This window comes from Rhinopithecus roxellana, chromosome 19, assembly GCF_007565055.1.
Source record: "Rhinopithecus roxellana isolate Shanxi Qingling chromosome 19, ASM756505v1, whole genome shotgun sequence".
Classification (NCBI taxonomy): domain Eukaryota; kingdom Metazoa; phylum Chordata; class Mammalia; order Primates; family Cercopithecidae; genus Rhinopithecus; species Rhinopithecus roxellana.
In genome coordinates, this window is record NC_044567.1 from 20041432 (window position 1) to 20063359 (window position 21928).

At 38.4% G+C, this 21928-nt stretch overlaps 1 protein-coding gene across 1 annotated transcript in view; it reads left to right on the forward strand.

Moving 5' to 3' along the window:
- The window catches only part of EFCAB5 (EF-hand calcium binding domain 5), a 173868-nt gene that overhangs the window by 41975 nt on the left and 109965 nt on the right, over positions 1 to 21928 (forward strand). Inside the window, exons 5-7 of the mRNA XM_010367959.2 lie at positions 8036 to 8192; positions 13524 to 13572; positions 17135 to 17205. Coding sequence (XP_010366261.1) covers positions 8036 to 8192; positions 13524 to 13572; positions 17135 to 17205 — 277 coding nt within the window. The remainder of the gene's footprint in view (positions 1 to 8035; positions 8193 to 13523; positions 13573 to 17134; positions 17206 to 21928) is intronic.

The window sequence follows — 21928 nt, forward strand, 5'->3', positions numbered from 1 at the left end:
GAGCCATTCTATTTGATTTCAATCAAAACCAGTTTGGGGTTTTTGGAGTGCTAATAGGAGTGATGCACATAGGTACAATTAAAAGCACAGTTTTCCCCCATTCTCAACTTGGGTGATGCAGTTCTGGCTGCAAGGGTAACTCTTATGCTCCGGACTTCAGCAGTGGCTGGCAAAGCATGTGGCTTTGGCTAGATAAAGGCAATTAGCCGAGATATACTCCTAGAGAGATTTCTCAGAAGTTTGATCCAAGGCATCAGAATGACCTGAATGCATCTTCTAGGCTTCCACCCTAGACAGGAATGCCAAGACCAGCTGGGTCGTGGAGACCCTAACCCAGTGGCACCAGAGGAATTAAAGACACACACCCAGAAATATAAAATGTGGAGTGGGAAATCAGGGGGCTGACAGTCTTCAGAGCTGAGAGCCTTGAACAGAGTTTTACCCACATATTTATTGACAGCAAGCCAATGATAAGCATTGTTTCTATAGATTATAGGTTAACTAAAGTGGAAAATAAAGGGATGGGCCGAAACAAAGGGGTGGGCTGTGGCTAGTTATCTGCAGCAGGAGCATGTCCTTAAGGCACAGATCACTCATGCTATTGTTTGTGGCTTAGGAACGCCTTAGGTGGTTTTCCGACCTGGGTGGGCCAGGTATTCCTTGCCCTCATTCTGGTAAACCCACAACCTTCAACGTGGGCGTCATGGCCATCACGAACATGTCACAATGCTGCAGAGATTTTGTTTATGGCCAGTTTGGGGGTCCTGTTCCCAACATATTCCCCATTCTTGTTTTTGTAAGACGATAAAAGCAAAGACAGCTTTATCACAGTGAGCTACTTACTTCTTGCAGGAGTCAGAATCTGCATCTGCAGACTATACAAAGACAACAGATTAAAAGCACAATCATCATTGAAATCACAGAGCTTCCAAGTGTTTTTGTCCATCTTAATGGGTTAATAGCTGCTAATCCATCTGTAGCTCCTTCATGCACTCCAGTTCCTGGCATTAAGATCAGGTGTGCCTGGAATACTTTAAATATTTGTTATTTTAATTTTGCAATATCCAAAGACAAGTTTGTAGAGTGTCCTTCTAGATGGTTTTTATTCTTTCCCAAATTTTGATCTTATTAAGAGCCATTAATAGTTTCCACAAGTCCTTATGTTTAGCTCCTATAACGGGCCATATCATTTGAGGTTGAGGTGCCACTATATGGCCATGTTTCCAGATAATAGGAACTCTTGCCATATTTCTTACCATTTCTACAGTCTGACCATTTTGTTTAGACCAGCTGAACATAGTGTGGCCATGGCACGCAAACTGAGAGGTGCAATTCAAGCTAAACATCCCCTTAGGGGACCAATCAATAATGATTCCATACAAATTGTTGCGCAGTACCTCTGCCTGTTCTGCAATGCAATCTTCCCAAACAAGTACATTCATTATCTCTGGCCAGGTCCAATTCTGTTTACAAATAGGTTTTTGAGGGTGGCATGCCTCAATTATAGGAGCAGATTCATTATGGTAAATACTGAGACCAGAAAGCATGTGTAACTGTGCCATAGAGTGATTACGTCCAGGCATTATTGCCAGCCAAGATTGATAAATATGCCCAATAAGTATAATTGTTCTCTGCATCAGCCCTTGTTGAAGGAATACTCATGGCAATGGTGATCACCACTATCATAGCTATCATTAAATTACTCATTGTGACTGGTTATCCTGCTTTCCTCAGGTTTTCTTCTGCCATCTGTGGCAGCTTCTTGATCTGTCCCCAGGTAGGTGGTTGTGTTTGACGGGTGTTGCTTTTGACAGTTAGGGTCCTCCTCAGTGTCAGTCTTGACATGTCTGCAACCGGTGGGTCTTTGGGATCTTCCCAAAACCTCTTTCTGGGCATCTGGCTCATAGTAAGGCTTTAGATGTCTTGATGGCACCCAAATTGGCTATTGATTAGGTCCTGGAGAAACACAAGCATAACCTCTACCCCAAGTTATTATTTTACCTATTTTCCAACTTTTTGTTATCGGATCTCTCCACCAAACCAGTTGTTCTGCTTCTGTCTTTGCAGCTGGTTTCTGTAGATGCTGTTCAGTTGCTGATAGCATCTGGCCTTTAGGTAGGCTAAGAAAATTTAAAGTCAATAATGCTAGATTCAATTGCATCTGTGGTGTCCCATAGTCCCTATTTTCCCCTTCAGGGAGAGATTCATTCTTTCCACTATGGCTTGTCCTTGAGAATTATATGGGATACCAGTAATGTGTTTAATATTCCATATAGAGAAAAATGTAGCTAGAGCTTGACTAGTATGTACTGGGGCATTATCTGTTTTAATAGAAGCTGGAATGCCCATACTGCAAAACACTGCAAAAGGTGATGTTTAACACAGGCAGAAGACTCTCCTGATTGGAATGTAGCCCAGAGGAGTGAGAAAAGGTGTCCACACATACATGTACATAAGCTAGTCTCCCAAACGAGGGAACATGTGTGACATCCATTTGCCAAGAGAGTTAGGTTCCAATCCTTGAGGATTAACTCCTCCTGTAAAAGATGAGGAATGCACCATTTGGCAAGTTGGGCATCGCTGGATAATAGCTTTAGCTTCTTTCCAGGTAATGCAGTATCTGTGTTTGAGACCAAAGGCATTAACATGGGTTAAATTGTGAAAGTGTCTAGCATTAGATATTGCATTAACAACTAGTTGATCAGCCATTTGATTCCCTGCAGTTAAAGGTCCTGGAAGAGGTGTATAAGCCCTAATGTGAGTGATGTAAAAAGGGTGCATTCAAATCCTAACTGCTGCTTGCAATTGGGTAGATAAAGTCATCAGTTGTTCATCTGTATGAAATTGTAACTGAGCATTTTCAATTAATTGTGTGGAAAGAACCATGTATGAAGAATCAGAAATCACATTAATAGGCATATTAAAAGCAGTCAATACCTCAATTACAGCTACAAGCTCCGCTTTTTGAGCTGAAGTATAGGGAGTCTGGAAAACTTTACCTTTCGACCCAGAATAAGAAGCTTTACCATTACTAGACCCATCTGTAAAAACATTCTCAGCATCTTCAATTGGCTTAAATTTGGTTATTTTAGGGAGAATCCAATTAGTTAATTTCAAAAATTGAAACAATTTGTGTTAGGAAAATGGTTATCAAGAATACTCACAAATTCAGCTAAATGGATTTGACAAGTAAGACACTATTTATAAAAGCTTACTGTATTTGCTGTATTTGTGCCTTCGTGAGAGGGACAATAACTTTCCCAGGATCATATCCATGTAATTTAACAATCCGAGTTCTCCCGTTTCCTATCATAGTAGCGATTTGATCCAAATAAGGAGTTAGAGTCCGTGAATCAGTATGTGGAAGAAAAAGCCACTCTATAAGATCTTGCTCTTGAACCATAACACCAGCAGGTGAATGCTGAGTTGAAAAAATTAGCAAATCTAGAGTCTTCTCTGAATCTATTCTATTTATTTGGGCCTTATGGACTTGCTTTTTATTACAGCTTTTCAATCAGCTGTAACTCTGCCTCAGTCTTCTTTGTTAATTGCCAAGGGCTAGTGAGACTAGGATCTCCTCTAAGGATAGAAAATAGATTACTTATGGCATAAGTGGGAATGCCTAGAGCAGTCGTATCCAATTAATGTCCCCTAGTAATTTTTGAAAGTTATTTAATGTTTTCAATTGATCCCTACATGTGGTTACTTTCTGTGACACTATTGTAGTGTCATTTACTAAGGTCCCCAAGTAGGAGTAAGTCTGAATTTTGTTAGGAGCTATAATTAAACTGGCACGAGAAATCAAGTTTTCCAAGTGATCATAACATTGGAGTAATATTTCTTGAGTAGGGGCAGCACAAAGTATATCGTCCATATAATGAATAATGTAACACTGTGAAAATTTTTTATGAGTAGGTTCAATTGCTTGCCCTACATACGTTTGGCAAATTGTTGGACTGTTCAACATGCCTTGTGGCAACACTTTCCAGTGAAAACGCTTAGCAGACTGCAGGTTGTTTACCACAGGAATTATAAATGCAAACTGTTCACAGTCTGGCTCAGCTAAGGGGATAGTAAAGAAACAGTCTTTTAAATCTATGACTATTAAAGGCCTATGTTTTGGAATCATAGCAGAAGAAGGCAGTCCTGGCTGCAATGTCCCCATAGGTTGTGTAACTGAATTAATGGCTCTTAAGTCAATCAACATTCTCTATTTACCTGATTTTTTCTTAATTATGAAAACTGGAGAATTCCAAGGGGAAAATGTTGGAGCTGTGTGTCCTTTTTCTAATTGTTCAGTAACTAAGTCCTCCAAAGCCTCCAGTTTCTCTTTACTTAGTGGCCATTGTTCCATCCAAATTGGCTTATCTGTTAACCATTTTAAAGGTATAGGTTCTGGAGGCTTAACAATGGCCGCCACAAAAAAATGATATCCTAAACCTTGGTGGGAACTTTGTCTTTCCGCTTGAAGCAGTTCCTTCAAACCTTGCAAATTTTTTCCTAGTTCTACACCAGGGACATACCCCATTTCATACACTGTATGTTGACTTTGAGGGCTGTATAATTGCTCTGGAATTAGAACTTGTGCTCCCTATTGTTGTAATAAATCTCTCCCCCATAAATTTAGAGGTACAGAAGTTATAATTGATTGAATAGTCCCAGGTTGTCCATTGGGCCCTTCACAATGCAAAATATAACTACTTTGATATATTTCAGGGGCTTTACCAACTCCAACTATGTTAAATTGAGTGGGTTGAATTGACCATGTGGACAGCCAGTGCTGGAGAGAAATGATTGAAATGTCCACTCCCGTATCTACCAAACCTTTAAATTTCTTTCCCTGAATAGTTATAGGACATTTATCAGTAATTTGATTCACCCAATAAGCTGCTTTGCCTTGTTTATTTGTGCTTCCAAATCCTCCTGTTCATTTAATTTCATTTTTCCCCATTTCCACATATGGCACAATCAGGAGCTGTGCTATACGCTCTCCTGGCTCTGCTTTTCAGGGAACAGAAGTAGATAAAACAATTTGAATTTCCCCATTGTAATCTGAATCAATGACTCCTGTATGTACTTGCACTCCTTTTAAATTTTAAACTAGACCTGCCTAAAAGTAATCCTATTGTCCCCACTGGCAACATCTGACTGGAGACAGCAACCTTCTTTAACAGTCCCATTACAAAAGGAGAACCTGGTCCATATTGATTAATAGCTGGTTTAAATTCTTTGAGTTATTAAAAAGGAAAAAGCTCAAATGTAGCTCCTCCCTGTTGATCTCGGGGGTATATCCTAACAGGGAACTGCCAGGCCTCTAATCACCCTCTCTTCTAGCCTGCTGAATTTCTGCCTGGATAGAACTGAGAGTGGTCGCTCAAGCCACTGCTCGAACAGTCAGTGGGGCAACTACTTTTTGCCCAGTGTCCTCCAGAAAAGAAACATCTGGAGGGTCAGGCCACTCTTTTTCTTCACAATAATGAGGGGGTGCAGAAGGATAGGAATAAACCTCTCCCTCCTTTGCTGCTTTAGCTTTAGCTGGCCAACAAACCTGCTCTGTCACCTCTTCTGTTACCTCTTTTTTTTTTTTTTTGAGATGGAATCTCTGTCTCCCAGGCTGGAGTGCAGGGGTGCGATCTCGGCTCACTGCAAGCTCCGCCTCCCAGGTTCATGCCATTCTCCTGCCTCAGCATCCCAAGTAGCTGGGGCTACAGGCGCCCGCCACCACGCCCAGCTAATTTTTTGTATTTTTAGTAGAGGCGGGGTTTCACCATGTTAGCCAGGATGGTCTCGATCTCCTGACCTCGTGATCCGCCTGCCTCGGCCTCCCAAAGTGCTGGGATTACAGGAGTGAGCCACTGCGCCCGTCCCTGTTACTTCTTTATACTTTCCTTCCTCCTCGTCATCAGTGTGAAAAGGTTCCAAGGTGGAATGAACCAGGGCCCACACTTGTCCCATTGTTACCCTGATGCTTCGGAGCTCCCCTTCTTACTCACCACGGGGATTGCTTAAGAATACTCAGGTGTCCTCCAGCTTAGTTCCATGTTCTTCAACTGTCACTCCAGCAACCCTTCAACCCGGGTTCCAGCCCCATGTATGGGCGCCATTTGCCGAGACCAGCTCGGTCATGGAGACCCTAACCCAGCGGCGCTAGAGGAATTGAAGACACACACACACAGAAATATAGAGTGTGGAGTGGGAAATCAGGGGACTGGCAGCCTTCAGAGCTGAGAGCCTGGAACAGAGTTTTACCCACATATTTATTGACAGCAAGTCAGTGATAAACATTGTTTCTATAGATTATAGATTAACTAAAATGGGAAACAAAGGGATGGGCTCTGGCTAGTTATCTGCAGCAGGAACATGTCCTTAAGGCACAGATCACTCATGCTATTGTTTGTGGCTTAGGAATGCCTTAAATGGTTTTCTGCACTGGGTGGGCCAGGTTTCCTTGCCCTCATTCCGGTAAACCCACAACCTTCAGCGTGGGTGTCATGGCCATGATGAACATGTCACAGTGCTGCAGAGATTTTGCTTATGGCCAGTTTTGGGGCCAGTTTATGGCCAGATTTGGGGACCTGTTCCCAACACCTGAAATCAATTCCTTCAGATGATTTCTGTGTCCAAGGAAGAGAGAAGCTCACTACCCTAAGGCCTTGCTGCATCCAACCTTGTCTTTTCAGTATATATAGCAGCTTCTAGAGCTGTTTTTTCTTCCTGTTTTTTAAGTTGTAAATCAATATCTTATAATCATATACATACATTTACAAGGTCAAAGTGATGTTATAATTTGTGAATACAATGTGAAATAATGAAATCAAACAAATTAGCATCTCTATCACCTCAAATACGTATCCTTTTTGTGGTGAGAACATTTGAAATTTACTCTCAGCAATTTTGAAATGTACAATAAAACTTATTCATCTTGTCTAAATGAGATTTTATACCCTTTGACAATCATCTCTCCATTTCCCCTATTCCCAGCCTCTGTAACCACCATTCTACTCTCTGCTTCTATGCGCTTGTTTGTTTTATATTGCGCAACTACGTGAGAACTTGTGGTATTTGTCTTTCTGTGCCTGTCTTTTTTCACTTAGCATAATGTTCTCCAATTCTATTCATGCTGTCAGAAATGACAGAATTTCCTTCTTTTTTAAGACTGTATAGTATTTCATTGTAGTTATTTATTTTTATTAATATTATTTTTATTTATTTTATTTATTATTTATTATTTATTTTTTTTTTTTTGAGACAGAGTCTTGTTCTGTCACCCAGGCTGGCACAATCTCGGCTTACTGCAAGTTCCGCCTCCTGGGTTCATGCCATTCTCCTGCCTCAGCCTCCTGAGTAGCTGGGACTACAGACGCGTGCCACCACGCCTAGCTATTTTTTGTATTTTTAGTAGAGATGGGGTTTCACCATGTTAGCCGGGATGGTCTCGATCTCCTGACCTCATGATCTGCCCACCTCAGCCTCCCAAAGTGCTGGGATTACAGGCGTGAGCCACCGTGCCTGGCCCCTGCATTGTATTTGTAAACCACATTTCCTCTATCCATTTGTCTGTTGGAGGACACTTAGGTTGGTTCTATCACTTGGCTATTGTGAATAGTGCCACAGTGAACATGGAAGTGCAGCCATCTCTTTGACAAACTGATTTCAAATCTTTTTGGTAAATATGCAGACATGAGATTGCTGGATCATATAGTGATTTTGTTTTCAGTTTTTTTAGGAACCTCCCTACCATTTTCAACAATGGTTGTACTAATTTACATTCCTACCAGTACTTCTTAAGTCTAGTATTTAGTTGGGTAAAATAAGGCCTACTTCTATAAAAAGTCAAATAGTAGAAAGTACTCTATGATTAATGCCAAATTCAATAAGTGCTTATGGAAGAAGCGTTCACTACAGGCCTGAATGAAAGATTTTATGGAGAAAAGACAGGCAAACATTTTCAAAGAGAGTCTGAATTCCTGTGTTCCAATCTGGATCAAATCCAAGGGTATTAACTCAACATGTTTTCTATATCTACATCCTGCAGAGTATCCAAGATGAAGGAGAATGTTAAACAGAATAGAAAACAAAGAGAAAGCATAGACAAAATCAAAGTCAAGGTGGCCAACACACGGAAACAGGCTCTGCAGGAGCAATTCGATGAATGGATTCTAGACCCTAAAGGAATGATCCCTAAGACAGTGGTAAGAAAATTGGGAGTATATGTGAAAGGTAGGTGGGGTAAGTGGTAAGAGGGCAATTGCTAGAATACTGAGTAGCATACTAGAATCCTCCCTTGAAATTTTCAGTATTGCTGAGGTAAGTCTTGACCTGTCTGATCCATGAGATTGATTCCTTCAATTTCTCTTGAGCATTACATTAAAAAAAAAAAATTCTAGCTAGATTTCTAAAATTTTGACTCTGGCTGAGGTTCCCAAACTCATCATTGTAAACCAACATATATTTCATTTGTTTGCTTTTTGTGTGTGTGTTTTTATGTGTGACTACTTCAGTGAGACCTGCAAGACTGTCTCTTAGCTCTAGAGAACAGCCATACTCTAAGAGTTAAATGCTTTCTCTTAAGTGTATATGGATTTGGAAATACTTTTTCATTAGATACAGTGCTAAGCATATTTTCAGTTTAAAGTGAATGATTAAAAATAAATCAGGGAAGACAAGTCACAGACTGGGAGAAAATATTAGCAGAAGGCATATCTGGTTGGGTGTGGTGGCTCACACCTATAATCCTAGGAATTTTGGAGGCTGAGGTGGGAGGATTGCTTGAGGCCAGGAATTCGAGACCAGCCTAGCCAACATAGGGAGACCCTGTTTTGACAAAAAAATTTAAAAATTATCTAGGCTGTGGTTCCAGCTTCTCAGGTGGCTGAGGTGAGAGGATTGCTTGAGTCCAGGAGGTCAAAGCTGCACTGAGCCATGATCATGCCACTGCACTCCAGCCTGGGGAACAGAGAGAGACCCTGTCTCTTAAAAACAAAACAAAACAACAACAACAACAAAATATATCTATATATGTGATATATATAGATCACATATATAGATATATATATCACATATATATGTTATGTATATATATCTGATAAATGACTGTTATCTAGAATATACAAAGAACTCTTAAAGGCTGAACAATAAGAAAACAAACAGCCTGGTTCACAAAAGAAAGTGTACATATGGCAAATCTTATTTGAAAGCATATGAAAAGATGCCAGACATCACATGTCATTAGGGAAATGCAAATTAAAACTTCAATGAGATACCGCACACACCATTTAGAATGGTCAAAATCCAAAACACTGGCAACTTCAAATGCTGGTAAGGATGTGAAGCAGCAATAATTCTCATTCTTTGCTGATGGGAATGCAAAATGGTACAGACTCTTTGACAGTTTGGCAGTTTCTTAAACATACTCTTAAAAGACAAATATTGAATTATTCCACTTATATGAGGTATCTAAAGTAGTCACATTCATAGAAACAGAATGTAGAATGGTGGTTGCCAGGGGCTTGGAGAAGGGGAAGGGGAGTTATTTAATTCAGGGATCCCAACACCTTGTGGCCTGGTAGGAGGTGGGCTACATAGCAGGATGTGAGTGGCAGGCAAGCAAGCAAGGAAAGCTTCATCTGTATTTGCAGTCACTCCCCATCACTCTCATTACCACTTGAGCTCTACCTTCTGTCAAATCAGTGGCTGCATTAGATTCTCATAGGAGCACAATAGGAACCCTATTATGAACTGTGTACGCGAGGATCTGGATTTCATGCTCCTTATGAGAATCTAATGGCTGATGATCTGTCACTATTTTCCATCACCGCCAGATGGGACCATCTAGTTGCAGGAAAACTAGCTCAGGACTCCCACTGATTCTACATTGTGGTGAGCCGTATAATGGCTCATAATCTATAATGTAATAGTAATAGAAACAAAGTACACAATAAATGTAATACGCTTGAATCATCCCAAAACCATCCTCCCCCAACCCCTGGGTTTGTGGAAAAAATGTCTTCCACAAAACCAGTCCCTTGTGCCAAAAGCAATGGGGACTGCTGGTTTAATGGATATAGAGTTTCAAGTTTGCAAAATGAAAAACTTCTGGCTGGGCGCAGTAGCTCACGCTTATAATCCCAGCATTCTGGAGGCTGAGGCAGGAGGATTGCTTGAACCCAGGAGATCAAGACCAGCCTAGGCAATATAGTGGGACCCTGTCTCTACAAAAAATTTTAAAAATTAGCTGGACATGATGGCATATGCCTATAGTCTCAGCTACTTGGGGGCTGAGGCAGGAGATAACTTGAGTCCTGAAGTTTGAGCCTGCAGTGAGCTATGATGATGCCACTGCACTCCAGCCTGGGTAACAGAGACCCTGTCTATAAAAAGAGACAAATGTCAGGAGGGAAATAGAAAAAGCGAGAGAGAAAAGAAGAGAGAGCGAAAGAAAAGAAAAGATAAAAAGAGAGAGAGAAGAAGAAAGAAGAAAGAAGAAAGAGAAGAAAAGAAAGAAAGAAAGAAAGAAAGAGACAGAAAGAAAGAAAGAAAGAGAGGAAAGAAAGAAAGAAAAAAGAAGAAAGAGAAAGAAATAAAAGAAAGAGAGTGAAAGAGAGAGAAAGGAAAGAAAGAAAAAGAAAGAAAGAAAGAAAGAAAGAGAAAGAAAGAAAGAAAGAGAGAAAGAAAGAGAAAAACTTCTGGAGATTTGTTTCACAATGATGTGACTATGTTTACACATATATACATACACTTAAGAATGGTTAAGTTGGTAAATTTTATGTTATGTGTTTTTTACCACACATAAACTAAACTAAACATACTCTTAACCTATGATCCAGCAATTGCTCTCCTTAGTATTTACCCAAATAAATTGAAAACTTATATGTACACAGAAACCTGCACACAGATGTTTATAGTAGCCTTATTCATAATATCCAAAACCAGAAAGCAACTAAGATACCCTTTATTGGAGGAATAGATAATAATGTGGTGCATCTATACAGTGGAATATTATTGAGTCCTAAAAAGGAATGATCTATCAAGCCATGAAAAAACAAGGAGGAACCATCAATGCGTATTACTAAGTAAAAGAAGCTAATCTGAAAAGACTACATGCCGTATGATCCTAACTATTTGAAATTCTAGAAAAGACACAATCAGAAAGATAGTAAAAAGATCAGTGGTTGCCAGGAGTGAGGGGAGGGAGGGATTTTTAGGGGAGTGAAATAATTCTGTATAATGCTATAATGGTGGATACATGTGATTATACTTTGTCAAAGCCCATACCAAGAGAGACCCCTATTATAAACTATGGACTTTGGGCAATAATGACATGTCAATGTAGCTTTATTGACTGTAATAAATGTGCCACTCTGGTGCAGGATATTAGTAATAGTACATAGCTGTGTATGTGTATAGTGTATGTGTGTGAGCTCTTTGTACTTTCCGCTCAATTTTGCTGTGCACTTAAAACTTCTCTAAAAAATAAAATGTTTTTAAAAATGGACCAAGAAGAACTCGGAAATTTCATTTTTAGTAATTGAAGAATGAGAAAGTATAGAGGATTCTTTGGATGGCCAAAGTGCTTGCCAAAAGTGCCTCAGCTCCATCGTGCCGTGTCTGAGAGTTGCTAGAAATGTCCTCTGGAGGAGGCAAAATGGGGTCACTGTCAGCATCCCAGTCCTAATCACACAAAAAGGTTGGGAATCATTGAGAATATATGTGTAAAATAACTTTATATACCCTTCAGTATTCTAAGAGGAGACTTCAAAAAGTGTGTGGAAAAATTGAATTAAAAGATAATTAAAAATATAAACTTTATATCTCAACATAAGCTCCATCAGGCTGGGCGCCATGGCTCAGGCCTGTAATCCCAGCACTTTGGGAGGCTGAGGCAGGAGGATCGCTAGTGCCCATGAGTGCGAGACCAGCCTGGCCAACATGATGAAACCCTGTCTCAAATATCAGCTTGGTGCAGAAGTAATTGTGGTTTTTGCCATTACTTTTTAAATGGCAAATAAATAAATAAAAGGAGGCTCCATCAAGTTTAAGACACTTGTAAGTGATGATACCAGCCATTTAGTCCATCCCTAAAGAGCTGAGGATCCTCGGAATTTAATCATTTCAATGCAGTCTTTTTTGCATTATTAACTGATGAAAAATAGGTGTCCTTTAATGATTATTTTTTAAGATTAGAAAATAAAAAATCAGAAGGAGCTAAATCAGGACTATAAGGTGGATGCCTAATGATTTCTCATTGAAACTCTCACAACATTGTTCTTGTTTTGTTAGTGGAGATGGGTGTTGCTATTTTGTCCAGGTTGGCACAAACTCATAGTTCTTCTACCTTAGCCTCCTGAGTAGCTGGGACTACAGGTGTGTGCCACTGTGCCCAGCTTGCCCTTGTTTGATGAGAAGAATGAGCAAGGGCATTGTTATGGTGGAGAAGGACTCTCTGGTGAAGCTTTCCCAGACATTTTTTTTGCTAAAGCTTTAGCTAGCCTTTCTCAGAACACTCTCATAGTAAACAGATGTTATTCCTCTTTGGTCTTCCAGAAAGTTAATTAGCAAAATGCCTTGAGCATCCCCAAAACTGTTGCCATGACCTTTGCACTTGATCAGTCTGCTTTTGCTTTGACAAGACCTCTTCCACCTCTTGGTAACCAACCATTGCTTTGATTGTGCTTTGTCTTCAGGATCATACTGGTAAAGCCATGTTTCATCTCCTGTTACAATTCTTGGAAGAAATGCGTCAGGATCTTCATCCCACTTGTTTAAAATTTCCATTTGAAGCTCTGCTCTTGTCTGCATCTGGTCTGGGTGCAATGGTTTTGGCACCCACTGACTGGAAATTCTTTCAACTTTAATTTTTCAGTCAGAATTGTGTAAGCAGAGCCAATTGAGATGTCTATGTGTTGGCTATTGCTTCTGCTGTTAACTTTTAGTCCTATTCAATAAGGTCATGAGCAAGATGATTTTTTTTCTTGCAAATTGGTGTGAATAGTCTGCGCCATGGGCTTTATCTTCAGCATCATTTCATCCTTTCTTAAAATGAACTATCCATTTGTAAACTGCTGATTTCTTTGGAGCATGGTCCCCATAAACACTTCATAAAACACCAGTGATTTCACCATTTTTCCTGCCAAGCTTCACCATAAATTTAATGTTTTTGCTTCAATTTTAGCAGAATTCATGTTGCTCTGATAGGGGCTCTTTTCAAACTGATGTCTTATCGTTTTTAGTTCTTCAAGCTAGATCTTATTCAGACATAACAAGTTTCAACAAGTTTATTTTGGTGCAAAAAAAAATTGAAATCCATGCATATTTTTTTCATAATACACATTTTCCATGAACTTTTTGAAGACCCCCTTGTAGAAAGTACATGTGACTTATTACTATTTCTGTCCTTGGGTTGGAAAGATCACCCAATACTAAAATAGAAAGACTATAGATGGTTTTTAGTCTAAAATAACAAATATGTGGTAACTGAGGAGTGGCATATGGTTTCTTTCTTTTTTTCCTCTTTTGATTTGCAGATTCAGAATGTTCTTCATGAATTCTTTCAAAATCCAGATTTCAAGCTAGGTAAGTCTGCCTATTACTCTGATATTTTTATTTTTATTTCTTTTTTGGGTGGGGGACACTGAATTCAGATGAAGAGTCAACATGAGACAGATGTAATTCAAAGCTCTTGCAGGTGCAATTAGCCTCTTCCATGCTGTCCAGATAGAGAATGTATAAAAGCAGAAATGCAATCTGTGATTCTCAACCCTTTTAGTCTGGTGTCCATTTTATTACCAGTACTCTGCAATACTCTTTTATTATCCTATGACATTCCTAGAAAATATTCCTTACATACACAGTATTTTAAAAGAAAGATAAGATGTCATACTGTGATATAAAGGAGAAATATAAGGAAAGGCATAAGAAAATTGTATGCACTGGCCAGTTGCAGTGGCTCATGCTAAGATTTACCAGAGTTGAACATTGCCTCTGTAAATTCCTTAGTTTGAATTTCCTTGACTCTACCCACTCTTATATCCTACACCTTACCTATAACCCTCCTGGAGTCATTCTCTGTTTCTCAAATGTTGTTTCTTGAGTTCCCTTTCCATGTTACATAAATTTCCCTGGATAATCTCATCCAGTTCTGTTACTATATATACTAGGCTTAAGACTTCTTCAGAGGCCGGGCATAGAGGCTCACACCTGTAATCCCATCACTGTGGGAGGCAGAGGTGGGTGGATCATTTGAGGTCAGGAGTTTGAGACCAGCCTGGCCAACATAGTGAAAGCCTGTCTCTACTAAAATACAAAAATTAGCCGGGTATGGTGGTGGGCGTCTGTAATCTCAGCTACTCGAGAGGCTGAGGCAGGAGAATCGCTTGAACCCAGGAGGTGGAGGTTGCAGTGAGCCGAGATCATGCCACTGCACTGCAGCCTGGGTGACAGAGCGAGACTCCTTCTAAAAAAAATAAAACAAAAGAAAGAAAATTATATGCACTCGATTTCAATATATAAATGCTTTGTTATGACTTCACTATAAGACATAATAGTCAGACATTTCTACCTACTTATAATGTACCTTTAGATATAAGAAAAGTGAAATTATATACAGTTGATCATTTTATTTGTATTTGACATTTTGGAATAGGGCAAAATGAATATATATACATAGAATTCCCAGAAATGCAGACTGACACAAATGTGTTGTATTAGAATTCAGATACAATTTATGTTACTCCCTATTACACAATTTCTGAAATGGCGAACAACTCTAGGTAAAGTTCCAGAATTAAATAAAGTATAATTCTCCCTCAAATTTTCATAGAAGTTACATTTTTGGAAAATTCCACAGCAAAATTATATTCTGCATTCATATGTAAAATAGAATTGGGTTCTAGGTTCAAAATTATTATAAGCAGGTTTTTCATCTACTTGAATGTCCTGCAGGAGGTGGAAAGTCTTTATTGTGCAGAAATTACAGGAGTTCTGCCTCTGCTCCTATTCCTCATCATTGTGGCAATAAAAACTCACCCAAAAATTTCCACCATGCTGCCTGGGAGGAAGGGAGGACAGCACCACCCCTATGGAGATTCACAGATTTTGATGCTTTTGTTTTCAGAAAGAGTTCCCTATATGAAATTAGGTGGAAAAAAAAAAAAAAAAAAAACCCTCACTTGTCCCATAGAAACTAGAGTTTGGGTCCTGAGATTTACATAATTTATATCCAATAAATTTTTTTTCCAATTGATTATTTGACCACTTTTGTTACAATGACAACAGTACATTGTCTGAAGTCTGTTGTCACTTTTAAAAATAAAATATGCTTCCCATCTTCCTGATCACTGATCTCCAAGCATGATTTGGGCCTTACTGACAACCTTTTCTCCTTCTACCTGTTCTCACGTTTTCCAAAAAACGTAATTCTTCAGTCAGCTCATCCTTTACTCTTGTTTCAAAAAATCATTGAAATAACTTCATTTATTTTCGAATGAGGGTACAGAAGGAGTGAGTTAAGAGAACTCAATTTGGGATCCTGATAAAATTACAGAAATTCCAGAGCATTCCAATTGACAGTGATTGTTTCTTCTCTCACCTCCTATACTACAGTATTTATTTTCTCTACTATTCATTTGGTCAATATTCATTGAGCCCTCACTTAGTTCCAGATACTGGAATGAGTTAGAGAATGCACAGAGGACTGACAAGACATGTTTCCTGCCCTTAAGTTGCTCAAACTCCAGTCAGAGACAGACTTAATAGCTGTCTCTGTTGTATAAGTATATTGTATACTTAATAGCAATTGTTACTGCTGGAAACCAGTCTGGTTTGCATAATCATCTGGAGCTTGGGGGAAGGTCTGGGATGGAAATGTCAGCTTCTAATGCATAAGCTCATATGAAAATGTATATAGTCCTCCTATGGCCATAATAACTGATATCTCATAATTAGCACTTACCAAATTCAAGAGTGATTGAAAAATCTTTTCTATGCCCTTGTGCCAACTCATGATAGGCAGGAAGAGTTACTATTAGAAGTAGGAGAGGAAGCCAGTGTATAGTTCTTTCATCATGAGCTTTCACACAATTTATGTATTTTTCTCTTAGTATGGTCAATAAGGATTACATAAGTTGTTGTATCAAATGAAGGTTTAAAAATCTGTATTTGAACTAACTGTCACGTTCTTCATTATTGATCACTCTAATTTATGAAACTCTTCTCTTGTTTTTTTGTGATATCATTCTCTTGATTTCTTTCTTCTATTTTTGATCACCTTTTAGTGTTTTTGTTTCTTGACTCTTCTTTTGCTTGCACCTTAACTTTTGTTTTCCAGAGTTTCCTTTCAGGCTTTCTTATCACTATACACACTATACACATTCTCTGGGTTTTCTTATTCAAGTCTATGGCTGCAGCTGATGACTCCCAATCTATATACACATTACAAACTTTCCCTGAGCCCCAGGTCCTATTTGAAAAAAAGCTACTATGAGTGGTAAATGAAAAAGCAAGTTGCACATCAAAATGATCATATTTATAAACAGAAAAACAAAAGGTACACGTGCACATATATATGCATTTATATACATACAGAAATGCGTAGAAAGGTTGCTGGAAGGATGATAAACTGCTGACAGTGGTTACATCTGGGGCAGAGAGGAGTGAGAGTGCTGATGGGAGGCAGCAAAAAAGGAAGATACTCATGTTTTGTTGCTTATATTTTTGTATTATTTGAATTAGAACATTTTTATGTGTTATTTAATTTAAGAAACATTAAAGACAAAATAAAGATTTTAAAAAGAAAGCTTGCAGAAGTGTTTTGTTTTAGGACCTGCTAGTGTAAACCAGCACAGATGTTTTTATAGCCTTTCATACTATTGATGTGCGTATTTATTTCTGCTTTATATCAATCTAGATATTAAAAATATAGACTTTTTTAAATATTTGGTTTGCTTTCTAAGCCAGGAAAAGTAATAATTTTGTAGTATTTGGTATGTTACCCAGCTATATGTAATTCACTTTATTGTAGTTATGGATAGACATTAGCTAATACATAATTTTATGTTCTTTTAAAGCACTATAGTATAAATATCAAATATATATTACAACCAAACTAACTAGCAAATAATCTTCATTCCATAAACAGGATCACACTGCGAACAATTGGATATTACTGACTCAACAGAACCAAGATTGAACAAAATGGAATTTACAGAAGTAAGAAGTTACATTATTTAATGTTTGAATTGAATTATTTCGCCAGTTTCAATTTTCTGTTGGTGGCTGTCACACATCATTAAATTAGTATTAAATGAACACACAAAACTTATTTTATACATTCTAAAATATGTACTATTTCAACTCCTCTGAAATTAGGTTACATTTTACAATTTCTTTCAATCAGTATCACTCATGATGTGAGAGTATAAAATACTACCACTGACATCTTCTGGTAAGATCAAGAAAAACCAGCATCTTATATTCAGTGACATCTGGTTATTCAAACAATAATGAGATCTAAAACTTACAAAAACTTTCCTATGGGCCAGGCATCATACATGAACTTGGTTAACCCTCTCAGTAACCCTTTCCTCCGCTTTTACAGATGAAGACACCAAGATGTAGAAAGGTTAAATAACTTGCACACTGTTTCACAATTAGTAAAACCGGGGAAATTTGTATTCAGTCAGTTTGGTTTCAAAGTCTACATAATATTGCATATGAAAAAGTATGATTCTATTGTAATGGAATAAGTGAAATAAGCAATTTAATGGTACCAGAGTCCTAAGTCTTCCACAGCTTACTTATATATTTTTTCATGTTTCTGCATTTCCCCTTGTTTTTCTCTGATGAGTTCCAGAGTCAAGGTAACTTTCTGTTTCTCTTTTCATATACCTTTGCACGACTGAAGGTGAAGATTATGCACTGTATACAGTTTCAAAGTTCTGTATGAGGTATCTCTAGAATTCTTTTTAAAATGACTATTGTATAGATAAGAATTTGGCAAATTCTACCTGAGTTATGTTCTAACTGTGTTTTCTTAGATTCTGTGTTTGTCTATTTGTCATCCATTACTCACAAGGCCAAACTAATGGCCAGAGTTGTTTATATCTCCCCTGTGATCCAGAACCCATACTATGAACCACCTCCTTACTAATTCTCACACACTGAGCTAATATTTCTCCTGCTCTAAGTCAACCCAGGACCAGGTACCAGACAAGCAGAGATAGCCCTTGTGCCTCAGAGTCTGCCAGAATTATTCAAACCAGCCAATCCTCAACTGTTTAGCCTGTTGTGGCTTGCATTTCTGGAAACTCCAGTAAGGATTCTGGCTTAGGCTGTCCCTTTGCTCCTTTCTGTTCTGCCTCTTGACCCAAACCTGGTGCTTCCCCTGTGGCCCTGCATGGTGTGGCATGCTTCCTTCACTTGGAAGTCTTAAGTAATAAAAATCTTCTTTCAGTGGCATTAGCCTCTCCATGTCATCATTCATTCACCTCCATGAATTAAAATTCCACAGATACAAATGAGACAAGCTACTGGAAGAAAAATACACAGAGGAACAAATGATGGTATTAAAATGGTTCATGAAAATTCAAAGCTTTATCTCTTTAATACAGTAATAAACATAACTTACATTTCTTTGCAAGGGACTGCCTATTTGCAAGGGATGTGCCTATTTGTCTTACATTAGTTTCCCTAAAAGTGGGCAAGTTAGAACATTTTCCTATTTTTTTCATTATAAAAGTAGGCCGGATGCGGTGGCTTATGCCAATGACTAGGGAGGCTGAGGCAAGAGGATTGCTTATGACCAGGAGTTTGGGACCAACTTGGGCAACACAGTGAGACCCTCATGTCTAAAAACAATTATAAAATATATTATGATATGTGAATTATATCTCCATAAAAGGTAATATAGGTTCATTATAGAAATTTAAAGACATAAAAGTGTAAAGAAGTAAAAAATTTTAAATCCACAATTTACCACCAATAAAAGCCACTGTTAACACTATATATTTTTTGTATAATAGTAATAGCTAACACTTTTTACCCCTTTTTATGTGTCATATTGTGTACTGAGGTTATTACATGCACTTTCTTGTGTAATCGTCACAACTGAGTTATTATTATCTTCATTTTGCAAATGAGACCTAAAAAGATTGAACACGTTCCTTGAGATCACACAGCATGTAAGTGACAGAGCTGGACTAGACCCAGGTCAGCCTGACTTCAAAGCTCATCGTGGTCTTGACCCTTGTGCTTTACAGTGTCTGTTATATTCATAGTGAGACATGTAAGGTTTCAGTTTTAATTTTGTGGGTTTTCCATATAGATTTTTGGTTATGCCTAATATATTGTATATCCTACTTTTTTCACTTAATATCATCTCTTGATCATTTCTCTATGTCAATAAATATTCTTTAAAATATGTTAAAAAATTTTTATTTTGAAATAATTATAGATTTACAATAAGTTTCCAAGATAGTACAGAGAGGTCCCATATACCCTTCATCCAGTTTCCCCAAAGGTTATATTTTCCATGACTTTAGTATAATATCAAAACCAGGAAATTAACATTGATATAATGTGTGTGTATAGTGTTATGTTACTTTAGCACATGTAGATTTCTGTTACCACCACCAAAATTAAGATACAAAACTATTTCAGTACCACAAAGGTCTACTAGGGTCTACTGGTAATGACATTTTGGCAGTTCAGGGGAAATGTAGAAACCCTACCTTCCTTTAAGTCATTTTCCACTTTGCCACTTATAACATCATTGTCTTAAATATTTCCCATATATACATCACGTCAGGCACTGTTACACTTTGCTTCAACTGTTAAACATCATTTAGAAAACTCAAGATGAGAAGAAAAGTCTGTTGTATTTACCTGAGTTTTTTGCTTTTTTCATTGTTCTTCCTTCCCGATGTTTCAAGATTCCTTCTTTCATGCATTCTATTTAGAGAATTTCCTCTAGCCATTCTTTTAGAGCAGATCTACAGATGAGACAAATTCTATTAGTTTTACATTGTCTGAGAATGTCTTTATTTTTCCTTTATTCCTGAATGATAATTTCACTGGATATAGAATTCTTGACTGAAAGTTCTTTTATTTTAGCCCTTGAAAATGTTCTATCATTTCCTTCTGATCTCCATAGCTGATGATGAAAAATCCACTTCATTCAAATTAATTTTCCTCAATAGGTAAAGTATTGTTTTTCTCTTGTGGCTTGTATTTAGTGTTCTGAACTCTGAAGACATGAATGTTAGATCTTTTATTATAATCCCACTTGTTGCTGAGACTCTGAGATTCTGTTATTTCCTTTTTCCTCTTTTTTTTTTTTTTGTTTGTTTTTTCCTCTGTTGTTCAGACTGGTTAAATTCTACTGTTCTGTCTTCAAGTCCATTGATTCCATCCTCTGTCTTCACGCTGATGCTAAGCCCATACCTTGAGCTTTTTATTTCAGTAGTTTTTTTTTGTTGTTGTTGTTGTTCTTTTTGAGACAGGGTCTTGCTCTGTTACCCAGGCTGGAGTGCAGTGGCATGATCATGGCTCACTGCAGCTTCAACCTCCCAGGCTCAAGCCATCCTCCCACTTTAGCCTCCCAAGTAGCTGGGACCACAGTCATGCACCACCATATCAGGCTAAATTTTATTTCTGTAGAAACAGGGTCTCCCTATGTTGCCTAGTCTCAAACTCCTGAGCTCAAGAGATCCTCTCATTTCAGCCTCCCAAAGTGCTGGGATTACAGGCGTGAGACACTGTGCCCAGCCTTGTTGTTGTTTTTTTAAGAAATGTGGTTTTGGGGAGGGGAGAAAAAGAAAAAAAAAAGAAGGGATGTGATTCTCCCACCTCAGCCTCCTGAGTTGTATTTTTCAAAATTTCCATTTTTTCTTAATGTCTTTTATTTCTTTGCTGAGACTTTTACGTTTTTAATTTATTTTAAGCATGTTCATAATTGCTTGTTGAATTATTTTTATAGTGGCTGCTTTAAAATCCTTCTCAGATAATTCCAACAGCTGCGTCATCTCAGTGTTGGTATCTGCTGATTAAATTTTCTCATTCAAGTTGAGATTTTCCTAATTCCTCATACAATGTGTGATCTTCTATTTTGTCTTGGACATTTTGGTTATAATGCTATTGCGCAGGACTTTTTGCTCCTTAGTTCAGCTAAAATCTAGGTTCTTGTCTCACAACTAGGGAAATGAGGCACGCAGACACATTGAAGGCTGAAGATGGATTTATTAGGCGAAAAGAAAGCTCTCCATAAAGAAAAAGAGGGTTCATCCAACAGGTTCTCACCTCACAGACTGAATACCAGGTCACCACACAGGAGCCGAAGAGGCCTGGCTTCTCCCCTTGCATAAGGCGTGAATTCTTGGTGGCTCTGCCCCATTTTCCCGATGCACGTGTGGGCCCCCAATCTGTTGCAGGCATGCCCAGGCAAGACCCTGTGCAAGGTTTCCTTAGCTCATCCTGCATCTATCACTATGAGACTTGGGATCTTACTTCCATCTTCTTTTAAAAAGCTTCCTCTGATACCATGCTGGTGGAAGAAGGGGAGGGCCACCTCTCTACTGCCAGGTGGGCATAAAGATCCAAGTTCCCCATTCAATCTCCGTTGCAATTTCAGAGGCAGGGGCAACGTGCCTTGTTATTGCTCAGTGGAGGCGAAAGTTTCTGATTTCTCCAAACGTTAGATAACAATTTAGTTTTAGTTTAGTGTTGTGGAACCTCAGCCTGATTTTTCGTCTGGTCTGTTGGGCCTGGTTCAGGAGCTTAGTCCAAAACAACTGCCTTCTATAATTTTTATTCAATAACCCTCATTGGATACTAACTCTGTGGGCACTTTTTTTTTTTTTTTTTTTTTTTTTTTTTTTTTTTTTTTTTGAGATGGAGTCTTGCTCTGTCACCCAGGCTGGAGTGCATTGGCACGATT